The sequence below is a fragment of the Oncorhynchus kisutch genome, linkage group LG3 (assembly GCF_002021735.2).
Source record: "Oncorhynchus kisutch isolate 150728-3 linkage group LG3, Okis_V2, whole genome shotgun sequence".
Lineage (NCBI taxonomy): Eukaryota > Metazoa > Chordata > Actinopteri > Salmoniformes > Salmonidae > Oncorhynchus > Oncorhynchus kisutch.
Window position 1 is genome coordinate 70,470,916 of NC_034176.2, and position 15,238 is coordinate 70,486,153.

At 42.1% G+C, this 15,238-nt stretch overlaps 1 protein-coding gene across 9 annotated transcripts in view; it reads left to right on the top strand.

Moving 5' to 3' along the window:
* LOC109888417 (myosin-binding protein C, cardiac-type) overlaps nucleotides 1-15,238 on the top strand; it is a 38,690-nt gene that overhangs the window by 1,193 nt on the left and 22,259 nt on the right. For 4 of the 9 annotated variants that reach the window (XM_031813015.1, XM_031813050.1, XM_031813008.1 and 1 more), the window contains exons 2-16: nucleotides 3,648-3,983; nucleotides 5,738-5,911; nucleotides 6,213-6,290; nucleotides 6,470-6,618; nucleotides 6,824-6,941; nucleotides 7,130-7,178; nucleotides 9,021-9,080; nucleotides 9,241-9,243; nucleotides 10,342-10,371; nucleotides 10,653-10,822; nucleotides 11,267-11,399; nucleotides 11,622-11,624; nucleotides 11,976-12,100; nucleotides 12,253-12,358; nucleotides 13,632-13,798. In XM_031813015.1, the coding sequence (XP_031668875.1) occupies nucleotides 3,648-3,983; nucleotides 5,738-5,911; nucleotides 6,213-6,290; nucleotides 6,470-6,618; nucleotides 6,824-6,941; nucleotides 7,130-7,178; nucleotides 9,021-9,080; nucleotides 9,241-9,243; nucleotides 10,342-10,371; nucleotides 10,653-10,822; nucleotides 11,267-11,399; nucleotides 11,622-11,624; nucleotides 11,976-12,100; nucleotides 12,253-12,358; nucleotides 13,632-13,798 (1,701 nt within the window). The remainder of the gene's footprint in view (nucleotides 1-3,647; nucleotides 3,984-5,737; nucleotides 5,912-6,212; nucleotides 6,291-6,469; nucleotides 6,619-6,823; nucleotides 6,942-7,129; nucleotides 7,179-9,020; nucleotides 9,081-9,240; nucleotides 9,244-10,341; nucleotides 10,372-10,652; nucleotides 10,823-11,266; nucleotides 11,400-11,621; nucleotides 11,625-11,975; nucleotides 12,101-12,252; nucleotides 12,359-13,631; nucleotides 13,799-15,238) is intronic. The other 5 variants (XM_031813069.1, XM_020479597.2, XM_031813034.1 and 2 more) reach the window with 4 other exon arrangements.

Sequence of the window (15,238 nt, forward strand, 5' to 3'; positions counted from 1 at the left end):
CTTTATGTATCTAGTCCACCCATTTGAAGGTGTCATATTTTGACCAATTCACTTGATTACAAATAGTAATGAATGAATCGTGACTATTGATGAGTGAGAAAGTTACAGAGGAATAAATATCATACCCCCCCCCCCCAAAAAATGGTGAGAGGTTAGCATGTTTTTGGGTCATGACCTTTGTGAATCTGTAACTTTCTCACTCATCATTATTCACGATTCATTCGTGATTCTCTATAAACATGGTAGCATCCACATTAATGTAGAAACATATTTGATTCTTATTTACAATAAAAGTGACTCCAAAATGAAACAATATATTATTTATCATTCATTGCTATTGGGCACAACATAACCAAAACCAACTGCAAATGCATCCAATAAGTTCATACAGTCACAAGCTTGATGTAGTCATTGCGTGCTATGAATATGGGAACAAATATGAAACTGTTGACAAAATGTTATACATTGTAAGTGAATTTGTTCAAATACTTATGACACCTTCAAATGGGGGGACTAGATACATAAAGTGCATTGATTTCTAAACGGTAAAACAGATATGTATGAAAATACCCACAAATAAAAGGTGACATTCTGTACTGTCGCCTCATATAAAACATTTGATCTCAAAGTTTTAGCTTCACTGTCCAAATAAATACATAGGGGAGTGTATGTAAGCCTAAGTTCTAAATTCAGAGTGCATCATTTCATGCACCACTGAGTTCATGTGTAAACATCACTCATCATGTGCAGATGATCCATAAATGCCTCACAGGATTCTAACCAGACAAATGACTTTCCAGTTTTTTGGGTCAGACGGAAAACATTGCCATTCACTGTGGAAAGTGCAACTCAACAGATCAGATGACAATGCAGCCTCCTCCCAGTATCAGTTACTCAGATACAATATGTCTGCTAAGACATCTAGCGTTCAAGATCTCCCAAAGTACAACAGTCATGGGCTGTTTGAGTAATTCAGCATTAACATCAAGACCCTGTTATCAACAGATAATTATTCTGTAAATCTGTTTTTTGTTGAAGTGTCTTTTAAATGTAGAATGAGTCTCTCTACTGATACAAAGACGCTTTGCACTGCATCTGAAAAGGGGTTTTGAATTCCCCAACTGATGAAGAAATTGTTTGTGGTGAACTATTTCCAACTATTTGGACTGAAATAAAACAAGAACTAGAAGATACAGGTGAACTATATAAGTTCATTGGGTAAACACTTCCTGGTCCTAATGCTAGCTAACTGCTTTGCTTGCTTGTTATTTTTTCATTTTCTTTTTACAATAACGATTGTTAGTTCAAAATATGTTTCAACCCTCATATTATATATTTTTTCTCATTTACTTTACTTTATATGGAGGAATTTGAGTGAAATGTAATATAAATAGGCCCAATAAATACACAGTTGAGGTTAAGGAGGAGATACCAGTCATCATAGCCTGAAAAGGGAGCACACTTGGAAGCCCAGAACAGGCGTAACATTCTTTCTATGCTCCCTGCGCAACTAAAATAGTGTCTCACTAATCCCTCTACTGTGCTACCTGTGCCCCTGTCACTGGGGTTGCCTGCTGAGTGCATTTATTAGTGGGGCACAAATGCATTCTATATTTAAACCCATAGGGTCGTCTTGCTCCATGTGGAGGTCATTTAATTTGTGATGTAATGAGCTGATTGGAAACCATTCCCTGGTTAGAGGGTAATAAAACACCTGATACGACTCACAGAGAGGAGAAATGTATTAGACAATAAAAACCTCTCATTAACAACACATTGGAGAGCTCTGATATCAACCCACTGCAATGCAGATGATTGCAATGATAAGATAAGCCTTTTCAGCATTTATCAATTTCAATTGATTAATTCAACTGAATTTAAAATAGGGGTACAATTAAGGTTACTGTATATACAGTGCATCCGGAAAGTATTCAGACCCCTTGACGTTTCCCACGTTGTTACATTACAGCCTTATTGTAAAATTGATTAAAACATATTTTTTTGCCCCTCATCAATCTACACACAATATCCCACAATGACAAAGCAAAAACAGGTATTTATAATTTATATACATTTTAAACCGGAAATATCACATTTTCATAAGTGTTCAGATCCTTTACTCAGTATTTTGTTGAAGCACCGTGGCAGTGATTACAGCCTTGAGTCTTCTTGGGTATGATGCTACAAGCTTGTATTTGGGGAGTTCCTTCCATTCTTCTCTGCAGATCCTCTCAAGCTCTGTCAGATTGGATGGAGAACGTCACTGCACAGCTATTTTCAGGTCTCTCCAGACATGTTCGATCGGGTTCAAGTCTGAGCTCTGGCTGGGCCACTCCTACATTTTCTTGGCTGTGTGCTTAGGGTTGTTTTCCTGTTAGAGGGTTAATCTTTGCCCCAGTCGGAGGTCCTGAGTGCTCTGGACCAGGTTTTCATCAAAGATCTCTCTGTACTTTACTCCATTCATCTGTCACTCGACCCTGAGTAGTCTCCTAGTCCCTGCTGCTGAAAAACATCCCCACAGCATGATGCTGCCACCCCCATGCTTCACCGTAGGGATGGTGCCAGGTTTCTTTCAGAAGTGATCATTGGCATTCAGGCCAAAGAGTTCAATATTGGTTTCATCAGACCAGATAATCTTGTTTCTCATGGTCTAAGAGTCCTTTAGGTGCCTTTTGGCAAACTCCAAACGGGTTGTCATGTGCCTTTTACTGAGGAATACCTTCCATCTGGCCACTCGAATATAAAGGCCTGATTAGTGGATTGCTGCAGAGATGGTTGTCCTTCTGGAATGTTCTTCCATCTCCACAGAGGAACTCTGGAGCTCTGTCAGAGTGAACATCAGGTTCTTGGCCACCTCCCTGACCAAGGCCCTTCTCCCCCAATTGCTCAGTTTGGACAGGCGGCCAGCTCTAAGAAGAGTCTTGGGGGTTCCAAACTTCTTCCATTTAAGAATGATAGAGGCCACTGTGTTCTTGGGGACCTTTAATGCTGCAGAAATGCTTTGGTACCCTTCCCCAGATCTGTGCCTTGACACAATCCTGTCTCGGAGCTCTACAGACAATTCCTTCGACCTCATGGCTTGGTTTTTGCTCTGACATGTGCGGTCAACTGTGGGACCTTATATAGACAGGTGTGTGCCTTTCCAAACAATGTCCAATCAGTTAAATTTGCCACAGGTGGACTCCAATCACATTGTAGAAACATCTCAAGGATGATCAATGGAAACAAGATGCACCTGAGCTCAATGTCATGTCTCATAGCAAAGGGTCTGAATCCTTACGTAAATAAGGTATTCCAGTTATTTATTTTTTATAAATTTGCAAACATTTCGAAAAACCTGTTTTTGCTTTGTCATTATTGGGTATTGTGTGTAGATTAATGAGGGAAACAATTTCTTGAATCCATTTTAGAATACGGCTGTAATGTAACAAAATGTGGGAAAAGGAAAGGGGTCTGAATACCTTCGGAATGCACTGTATAACCTTATTTGTAATTTTTCTGAAGTGCTAACATTTTGATAATAGAACTACTATCGTGTATCATCATAGTGCACCTCAAAGGTTTTACATCACAATTTACTGCAAAAATCTATGACAAACTGGGCATCTTAAAGGGAATAATTTCATTCTAACCCTACCTTCCCTCTCCAGTCTCAGCATTTGCCAAGAAACCAAAGACTCAGGGGGCAGAGGAAGGGGCAACAGTAGTTTTTGAGACAGAGACAGAGAAGCCTGATGCGAAGGTGAGATGGCAGTGCAACACAAAGGACCTTGTCTCTGACGACAAGTATGTGATCAAGGCAGATGGAAACAAGCACTCACTTACCATCCAAGCAGTCACCAAGGAGGACGGCACTGCCTATGCAGTGATTGCCGGAGGGTCAAAAGTCAAGTTTGACCTAAAGGTGAAGGAGAAAGAAGTCACGGAGGAAGTCAAATTGGAATTGAAGGAGAAAGTGAAGGAGGAAGTGAAGGAAAAGAAAGGTGGGAGTCTATGAGGCTGTAGACCTGTGTCCAGAGCCACACTCACCTATGAGCCCAGTGTGAGGAGCACCGAGCACAGAGGCCACCAGACACCATAAACATGTTTGTTGATCACTGAGCACTGTTTGTTGCACTGCTGGTTGTTATCACCTCAATCACAGTATGTTCTAGACAATCATTCAGTATGTTTAATTTCATCAAGCACAGAGCACAGTGTGTACTGTAACATTACCTACATAGTTGATCACACAGCAACATGTACCCTTTCAGCCTGGCAGTAGGAACTGTGTGTGGTTTGATAAGATGGAAACATGTCTGGGGTCAGAGAGAGACAGTGGCTGTGGAGAGCTCAGACTTGGAGCAGCTCCAGCCTGTCCAGGGCTGCTGTGATTCACATCAAACCCTCCCTGATGACCTTCACCCTGGCCTGACACAAACAGATTGTTTCCTCATGAGTAACCACAGCAGCAAGTGCTCAGGATAGATAGCCACAAGAGGCATCTGACAGGAGATAACACAGTGCACATGGAAACTTGATCTGTTCAAAGTTGATAAATGGAAATATTTGCAAGATAAGCGTAGACAAATGTGTAAAATAGGGACCTTGTAGCAGTGGTAAGGGCAGAAATGTTGCAAGAGGCAGGCAGGTTCAGGTGCTGAAGTTGTGTTTTTATTCATGTCAATGGTGATCCAGACATTCAATTGACAATATTGACAAAGTAATCAAAAATAGACATTTTCAAATTTCTAATAACACTTATAAATGAAAAAGAAAAAGCCTAGAGGCAGGCAAATCTGTCTACTTCAGACAGATTATATTTTTATAGCTCCCCCCTGGGACATACCTCTGTCAAAATGGCAGTTAACAATAACTGGTAATGTAAAATGCATATTCATTCCAAAATCCTTCATTACCCTTCAATGTGGAATAATAGTCTAAAGCAGACATAATAATCATCAGAACTTATTTAATTCACAATTCACAGTCGAGTCATTCATAATACTGGCGTCCTCACGGGAAGGCCACCTACAACTATTAGAAAGCGCCCGCGCACGAATACATTACAGATAGGCCCACTCAGAGCCATCTAGCAAAAGATTGTCTATTATCTTTACAAGATAGTCTATTTACCGCTCCAACAATGGAATTACACGTCCTTTAAAGATGGAAGGCAGGCAGGCAGGAAGAGGTGAGATCAGGTGGGACCATTCCAGCTAATGAGAGGGAAGATAGGCCTATGGAAACAAAGCACTCTCAAATGCTAAGACATTTTATGAGTTAAGAGAGAGCATGCGCATAGTCTAAGTTTCACCACAAAATGTAACCCCTTGAGCATCCCATTGGTTCCTGCATGATGCCCCTCCTCGATCATCTCATTAGTTCCTGCATGAACGCCCCCCCCTCCGCCCCCCCCCAAAGCATGCCATCTTCCTGCTTGTGTGACACTTTTGATATTGTGGATTTCCCCGGATTGACTAATTGACTATGCAATTAAAATGTGGGTCAAAAGGGAATTAAAGTATTATCTGAGTTTTTCTTTGGTCCACCACCAACATTCAGCCAACTTGTCACAACTGTGGGAAGCATTGGAGTCAACATGGGCCTTGGGGGGTGTGCAACTCAATATTAGGACGTTATTAGTTACGTTTCGTAGACTCAGTGTATATGGCCTACTGTCGAAGGTACACTTAGTCTACTAACTAGAGAAACATTCAGTTCTATGAGTCTCCCATTGTTAACTCTTTGTTAACAGAGGAAGCCCAGGGTGGAGCAGGGGACCCAGCAGCTTCAGATCCAGCTGCTACATGCACTGCAGCTCCAGCAGAGGCCCCAACCCCAGCAGAGACCCCTGCAGAAGCGGACACTACACCAGCAGCACCTCAGCCAGGTGCCAATATACAGGCACATGACACTCCAGGATTTGATGGTTAGACCAATGTTTACAGATTGTTCCACCGATCCTTTGAGCTACTGGATACACGCTTGTGGTGATGTTGTAGGGTCACAATGCATGGAAATGGATACATCATAATATGCTTCACTGAAAAACTTGTGCACTGCGCTTGCCAGTATCACAATTTAGCTTTGTATCAGCCTCACAACCTTCCACAGAGCTTCTGTGAAGAAAAAAAACACAAAAACAGATGGTTTAACAATCCTCGGTAGTTTACTTGCTCTCAGTTGCTCCCTAGCTCTGTCCTGCTTAACATTTCCTGTTCCTTTCCCAGAAAGTCAAGCCCCTGACATGAAGACAGACCTCACTGGCCTGTTTACAGAGAAACCCCAGAGTGGTGAGGTCACTGTGGGTGAGTGACACCATTACATTTTAGTCATTTAGCAGACACTCTCCTCCAGAGCGACTTAGTTAGACACCAGACATGGTAACATTAGGGAACAGTACCCCAGAGATCATAACCATTCATGCAAGCCATTCATAAAGATGCTATGGGCATGTCAAAGCATGTTTCTCTACTTTTGTGTCCAGGTGAGAACATCAATTTTGTGGCTAAAGTGAATGCTGCTTCACTGCTGAAGAAGCCCACCATCAAGTGGTTTAAGGGGAAGTGGATGGACCTGGCTAGCAAGTCTGGAAAGAACCTGCAGCTCAAGGAGCTTTATGATCGTAACTCTAAGGTTAGACTTTTTCCCCATCCATGGGCATGTTACATACTGTTGTCACCAATGTACAGTTCTGAACATCATGATAGGTTGGACACTGCAATGAGCTGTTAAAAGTTGTTCAGGAAAGTCCTAGAGATCACCTTGCAAAAGACTTCAGAGGTTTTATGGTTTTGGTTGACATTATTATTACCAGGAATGATTTGGCCTTTGATTTCAGGTCTACACCTTTGAGATGCAGATCATTGCAGCCAAGCCCAGCTTCGCTGGAGCTTACAGGTGTGAGGTGTCATCCCGGGACAAGTTTGACAGCTGCAACTTTGACCTAACTGTGCATGGTGGGTGCCCTCACACACAGTACAATCACTAGGGGCAGATTAACAGAAATTACAATTGTTCTTATTTTCTCCTTAGTGCCTGCCTTTCCTTGCTAAATCATACAGTAAATATCAGTTATTTTATATTGTACCTATGGTATAAAATCAATGATAGAGAAGAGATAACTGATTATTCTATCATGTTTCAGAGGCCCGGGCTGTGGAAGGGTTTGACATCAGGGCAGCTTTCAGGCGCACGTAAGCTCAAACATTTCTTTCTTTCTGTGTGTGTGTGTGTCACAGGAGGTTGGTGGCACCTTAATTGGGGAGAACGGGCTCAAGGTAATGGCTGGAGTGGAATAAATGGAATGGTATCAAATACATGGTTTGATGCCATTCCATTCTCTCTGATCCAGCCATTATTATGAGCCATCCTCCCCTCAGCAGCCTCTACTGGTGTGTGTGTGTGTGTGTGTGTGCGTGTGTGAAAGTTAAAGGTATATCAAGTTGTTATTTAGCAAGCTGTATCAATAAAACAACACAAATTAACTTTGTACAATGGTATTAACAAAAGCCTTTTTCGACAGCCCCAAACTAGCAGTCTGTGCATATTGTTGGACAGTTATTTAAATGCTTCTCTTTTTTTGTATACATTATTTGCCAATACACAATAAGTAAATAGGGTGTAATAGTATCTATACAGTCCTTTGGATATGTGAGAGAAATAACTATCTGGCAATGCCAACCTGTCAGGAGTGGAGCTGCTAGGAAGAGAAGTGTACTATCAGGAAGGTAGTGGCAGAGGGGTGTTTTCTGCAACATTGGTGGTTCATATCCAAACACTGGGGCCTCTGATTACCAAAAAAGACTTCAGGGAAAGGTTTTCAGTCCATATTTTTCTCTGCTTTCCTTTTTGGCCAAACAGAGCCAGTTTCTGGGAATATGTAACTTCCTCGCTGGAATTTGAGAAGACAGCCTTGGTGTGAAAGAGACAGGGTTTGACCTAACTCTGAGACCACCTTAGATGTTAAATCCACTGGGCCATCCTTTAGCTTGACAGATTGAACACTGTCATTGTGTCAACTTTGACAGAACCAGCTTCTGGTCTGGAGGTGAGAGAGTACAATAGGCTGGGTTAACAAGCAGCTTAACAGCACACCAACTTTATATGTCACTCAAACTCTCTCGCTGATCTACCACGGGGTCTTTATCAAAACAGCGGAGGCAGCTGCACAAACAGTGAGCTGACGTAGTGAGGTTTGGTCTTGCCCCTGGTTTGATGGCATTGAAAGTGCCAGGATGTGTTAAGACACACAGGCTTTTCTGTGGCACTGGTTCTCCAGGGCTGTCGGATGAGAGATATCACTGGAGGAAGTCACTGCCGTGTGTTGTAATTCTACCACATAAACCACCAGGCCCTCGTTTAATCCTGATCGCTTCAGAGATCAGAGGGAGGAGATGAACACTTCCAGCCGCATTTAAAACGGCTGTCCTCTCCCTGAGATCCCTCATCACATTGATCAGTGTGGAATACAGATTCCATGGGGATTTTGAGCAGGTGCTGGCATTCACTTTGAGTGGTTTGTTTTTTGTTTGGAAGATTGTTGCTTCTCATGGTTACGCTAGTACAGGGTAAGGATGTCTGTCTGTCTCTATCCATCTATATTATACTATATTTACAGTGCGTCCCAAAGTTCTCTTTGTTTCTTACCCCTTAAAATATGTCAAGACCCTTTCTGCTACTGTCTATAATTGTCCCCCTTTATGAAATCGGGGAGAGGACTGTGGATTTGTCTCTGTCCGTTCCTTCATACGTTAGTCACACGCGATATCTCAGACAGTACTGGCCTGATTTAAAAAAAAAAACGTGGGTGAATGATACATCTTGCCACAGAGATCCGGCACTTACAAAATTACACTGATTCGTCCAAGGCAGGAGCTATAGTAATGAACTGAACATCATTCGTGAGGGAAGACATGTTTATTGTTGTTTTCAAGGGTGCTGCTCATCTCTTATGGTGACGATGATAACTACACTGTAGGAATACATTGCTTTGATAGGGTACTGACATTGTGATATTGGTGCTGATATTTCTACAGCAGTATGGATGGAAGCGAGGAAGCAGGAGAGTTGGACTTCAGTGCCTTGTTGAAGAAAAGGTGAGTGTGAATTATCTCTGATTATTTCAGAACAAAAAGTTGAGTAACATCATTATTTTCCAAATCAGTAAGCTTGTTTCTCTTGGGCATGTTATCTCACTGTGTCCATCTCTCTTTGTCACACCCACCCTCCGTTTCTTCACTGGATTTCACTATACAGAGAGTAAGTGACTACTACTAGTTTACCCAACAGATTGAATTAATGGACATGATTTCCCAGCTACTTTATCACTAACCTGAATTCAGGTCAGTCTTGCTGCCTACTCACAATGCATCTTGAGTCCTCCTGCTAATCTTGAGTCCTCCTTGGTCTCAGACTACTTCTGCCTAGCACACTCACACCCCTCGTGCCCTGCAGAAGACTTCTACCAAACAAGCTAGAACACATAGAGCAGTACACTGTTAGGAAAAAAAGGTTCCAAAACGGTTCTTTGGCTGTCCCCATAGGAGAACCCTTTTTGGGTCCAGGTAAAACCCTTTTGGATTCCATGTAGAACCCTCTGTGGAAAGTGTTAGACATGGAACCCAAAAGGGTTCTTACAAGGGTTCTCTTACGGGGACAGCCAAAGGACCCTTTTAGGTTCTTGATAGCACATTTTTTTTCTGCGAGTGCAGGAGATTTAGCACACATCTGAATGCACTAGAAGCTTTCACAACACTTTGTGGTCTGCACCTGTTTCTTCCCTATGAGTGTCACTGCATCATCACAATGAGTCATCACTGACTCTCAAGACCTACCTTCTATATCCAGTCACGACTCCACCTGTTTTAAAAGCAATGGTTTATTTCCGCCCCCATCACACACAGACATTGTTCCGTCTCACTCAATCTCTTAATGTCAAACCCATCTCCTAGTCTAGTGGATTTCATGCCCTGGCATTTACCTTGATGTCATGAATTGACCTATACTGGCAAACACATTGTTTTAGGATCTCTTGTTTGTTGAAAATGTGAATGTTGTTTTCAAAATTCATAATGCAGTAAAAATTATTCTGATTTGATGTTCTATATAATTCAGATTAATCTTAATTTATTTTCAATATTTTACAATAGCTATGTCACTTTTCTGCATGTCTGCAGACCATTGCAGCAGAAATTATATTTGTTGTAGTTATTGCGCTTGTTTGCGGTCTTCATGGGTGGGTTCTAGGGTGCTATAATTCGATTTTGGGTACTGCAATGTATATTTAATGTGTGTATTAATCTGTTTGGTTTGTCTTGTCATGCATGTCGCTTGGGTTCTGCTTCGGAATGAGCGCAGCAGTTGTTTTAAAGGTTCACCAGGTCATCGGTAAGAAACAATTGTTGTCGATGTAATAATATCCTATCTGATTGTTATGTGAAGACTGCAAGGAGTTTTTGAGTGAAACCTGAATGCAAATTTGACTTATAAAATTGTAATGGAAAATTGAAGAAAATGTATAATGAAGATAATGTATAAGTAGGCCTATTGAGCATGAGTAGACCTAACTGTTACTGTGCATGGTCAGTAATGTAGCCTAATGATAATGCTAAGTGATGGCTTCAGACAGTGGCTTACCTTGTAAACCTTGTCCCCTCTTTCTGTGCCAGTGCCTCTAAGTCCCAGGTGAAAAATGAGCCTGATGAGGATGTATGGGAAATCCTCCAGAAGGCTCCAGCCAGTGAGTATGAGAAGATTGCCTTCCAGTATGGCATAACAGACCTGCGTGGGATGTTGAAGAGGCTGAAGAAGATGAAGAAGGAGGAAAAGAAGAGTGAAGGTTGGTATCTCTATCTTTGTGAAACCAACACATATCCTTCAGCAAATACATTATGCATCCTGAGACTGAACCCGACCTAAAATGCTCACCGCAAATACCCATTTAGGTACTCATCCCTTCAGTCAACCCTCCATGAAAGCCTCCATTGTAGAAGCTAGCTACTGTATCTGTATTTACAGCTAAATGTTACATCTGCAGCACAGGAGGTTGCTGAGGGGAGGACGGCTCATAATAATGGCCAGAACGGAGTGAATTGAATGGCATCAAGCATGGAAGCTATGTGTTTGATGTAGTTGATACCATTCCACTTACTCCACTCCAGCCATTACCACAAGCCCGTCCTCCCCAATTAAATCGCCACCAACTTCCTGTGCTCTGCAGATAAGTATTGTTAACTATAGGAAAAGTAATTTCTCTCCATGTGTCTGTGTCTCCAAACTCCAGTTTTCCTAAAGAAGCTGGACCCTGCGTACCAGGTAGAAAAAGGGCATAAAATGAAACTATGCATTGATGTGGCCAATGAAGACGTAGATGTAAAATGGCTGAAGAATGGGCAAGAGATTCAATCAACTGGAAGGTAGCCATCAGCGGAGAGGGTTTTCTGAGCTTGCATTCAATTAGAATGAATTACTGATGTACCATCTCTTACAAACGAGTGTACAACACATGCTTATTCAGCAACTCAACAATACAATTAGCTATCTCTCAGATTGCTGTATATGTCATGCTAACGTTTCTCTTCCTTCCCCCCACAACACATGGATGGACTGTGCTGATCTTGCTGACCTTTCATGAACAGCAAGTAAGTGCTTTCATGATTTCAAGCAGCACATCTGAAATTGTTTTGCTAGGTACCAACAGTACCAAAGGGCTGAAATAAGCTACACAGGAATATGACTTTGTCAACCATTGTAAATATGGAAGCTTTTTGGGGTCTCCACACTGCTGTCTAATCTGAAAACATGATGATGACTGATGTAAAACTGTTATGCTATCAACCAATTTACCAGCTATCTATACAATGTATCATCAACAAGAATACAGTGTTACGCAGAAGGCTATTGCGGTTTGAATGTTGTCTATGTCTGTCAAAAAGAAGGGACAATTGAGTGAATAATTGAGCGGATAATGAAGGTTCTTGTCCATCTACCAGGTACATCTTTGAGAGTGTTGGCAACAAGCGATACCTCACCATCAACCACTGCTCACTGTCAGATGATGCCACATACACTTGTGTGGTCGGAGATGAGAAGTGCACCACAGAGCTCTTTGTCAAAGGTGCCTGTGAGACAAGCTGAAAGTGGACAATCAACGGTCCAACATCAGTGTTTCATTTGTACACCAGTTTGAATGCATTTCACACTGACATTATATTTGTGCCTGGTGGTATAATGGTGGTTCTTACTGTTTCTTTCTCTGTGTGTCTGCAGAGCCTCCTGTCACTATTACAAGTCATCTGGAGGACCAGATGGTCATGAAGGGTGAGCGGGTGGAGTTAGAGTGTGAGGTGTCAGAAGAAGGGGCTACTGTCAAATGGTAAGACGTTCCCTCAACCCACAAATCAAACTCAAACACCATAACTTCCATACCATAGAAGGTGTGAGGAGGTTAACAATGGGTGCCATACCAGACAGGGTCTTAAGATTTACAAAGTGCCTAGTCCCTGACCCAGGACATCAAAAGCATGGTCTGGCATACTGTTCACATTATGTCACTTCACAACAACTCAGACAGACAGACAATAGATGGCTGTAATAACTAATATGGTGACATAGTGGTACAGTAGGAAATAGCTATATTTTGTGTTTCCCTTGTTAGAAGTAATCCACATATCAGATCTTGGTTTGATACATTACTCTGGTTGTAAGGATTGAAACAGATGTAGTTTCTGAGTCTGCGCTGCATGGTACAATTTCCTCACATGCCCAGTTGATGGCATTTGTGTCTCTCATGGCTTTAACGTGTTAGTCACCCCGAGGCTCTGACTTCCCTGATTGAAAGATAGATGCTGACCTGCCTGCCACAGTGACTCTGCCACGGTGTCTCTGCCATGGTGTCTCTGCCACGGTGTCTCAGTCACGGTGTCTCTGCCACGGTGTCTCTGCCACGGTGTCTCAGCCACAGTGTCTCTGCCACGGTGACTCTGCCACGGTGTCTCAGCCACGGTGTCGCTGCCACAGTGACTCTGCCACGGTGTCTCAGCCACGGTGTCTCAGTCACTGTGTCTCTGCCACAGTGTCTCTGCCACAGTGTCTCAGTCACAGTATATCTGCCACAGGACTAGGCTGGATATCATAACATGCAGTAAATTATCAGCCACATGAAAGGTCACACAGAGCTGTTAGCACCTCCCCTGTCCTTTAACGGAACAAGAAAGTAATTGTGAATTATGGTCACCCATCTAAAATACAACAGGGTGATGTTCCTGGAATTGGGTCTAATCATGGGCAAAGAAATAAATATCTATCTGCCAGTTCGTTTCTTTGGGAAAACATACAGTATCAGATTGCCATGATACCACTGTTAATACCTGTGTAACAGTGCCTTCATTGGTGAAAATGAAATAGTTGTGGTAAAGTGATGACCATTCAGAAAAGTGACATGTTGAGAACATTTGTAATGCAAAATGGCTGACTGTGTTACATCGACAACTCTGTATCACATTCACTAGATACTGTCTAACATAACCTCAACTCAAAGCTGTTATAGTGACACCTCTGACTGTTTTGTAGAAATGTAGATTAAATTAATCAGACAATAATGGAGAATTTGATACTGCTGGTGCTCATGTGCTGCTCCGTCTATGCAGGGAGAAAGATGGTGTGGAGCTGACAAGGGATGAGTCCTTCAAGTACCGCTTCAAGAAAGATGGCCGCAAGCACGTCCTCATCATTAATGAGGCAACTAAGGAGGACTGTGGCCACTACACAGTTAAAACCAATGGCGGTGAATCTATGTCTGAACTCATGGTGTCGGGTAAGTGCTCACGTCAGACAACAGAACAGAATGAAATACATCTCTGCTCAACAATGTTGAATATGATAGCTAGTATCCGGGGGTCCAACCACCTGCAGTCCATAAAGCATGTCCAGTTTATAGACAGACAAAGTCATCTTTGAACTAGAGTACTGGGCTGAAGATACAAAAAACATTGAATCTTCTTCCTCACCCTTCACCGAGACACAGCCTACTCTTGTGTTCCTGTCACTCCAAGCAAGCCCCTGTTCTACCTAACCTTGAAACATGGCTGCCCACGCCATCAACCATGTTACTATGTCAAGGTTACCGCACAGACACAAGTCTGTCCAAATGCCAGCTAAAGTTAGAAGACATGGCCCATATATTTTATCTGAAGGGTACAGGCTGGCGCAGGTGACCCTCAATTGTCTATCTGTGTCTTTGTCTGTCTCTCTCTCTCTCTCTCTCGCGCTCTCTCTGTCTCTCTCTGTATGTGTTCTATCTTTCTCTCTTTGTTTGTTCTCTCTCTCTCTCTCTCTCTCTCTCTCTCTCTCTCTCTCTCTCTCTCTATTCTGTCCTGTCCCGTTGTACTGCATGTTTAATTTGTTCTGTATATCTAATTTGTGCCAATAGGTGTATATTTATAGGGTATTCCAAAAAGGTATTCAGGGAACATGGCAAACTAAAAATGTTGTCCTATTCCAGCGAGTATAGAGAATCAAACCACAGGCGATGTGGTAGAGACGTTGGATGATGACCATTCAATGGAAAAGAACGTAGGAGAAAATCTAAATGAACGTAGGACAAAAATTAAATAACATTAATTTTGATTGAACAACAACCATCAATTAACAATGTCACTTCAGCATTTTCAACTGTGACAGAATCTTAGCTGTGTCATTATGACAAATAAAAACACCCATTCTCCACCATCTCATAACTAAACATCAGTTTATCACCGTTTTACAATCCTAACATGACCGTAAGTGCCCAGTCATTGATGTCAAGAGCTGCAGTATGAAGACATTGGTTTTGCTGTCTTTCAGTTAGACCTGGAATTTTTGTCCTATGTAGATGTACAGTACCAGTCAAAAGTTTGGACACACCTACTCATTCATGGATTTTTCTTTTATTTTTTTTACAATTGTAGAATAATAGTGAAGACATCAAAACTATGAATTAACACATATGGAATCATGTGGAAATATATTTTATATTTGAGATTCTTCAAAGTAGCCACCCTTTGCCTTACCACACTCTTGGCATTCTCTCAACCAGCTTCACCTGGAATGATTTCCCAACAGTCTTGAAGGAGTTCCCACATATGCTGAGCTCTTGTTGGCTGCTTTTCCTTCACTTTGTGGTCCAACTCATCCCAAAACATCTCAATTGGGTTGAGGTCAGATGATTGTGGAGGCCAGGTCATCTGATGCAGCACTCCATCACTCTCCTTCTTGG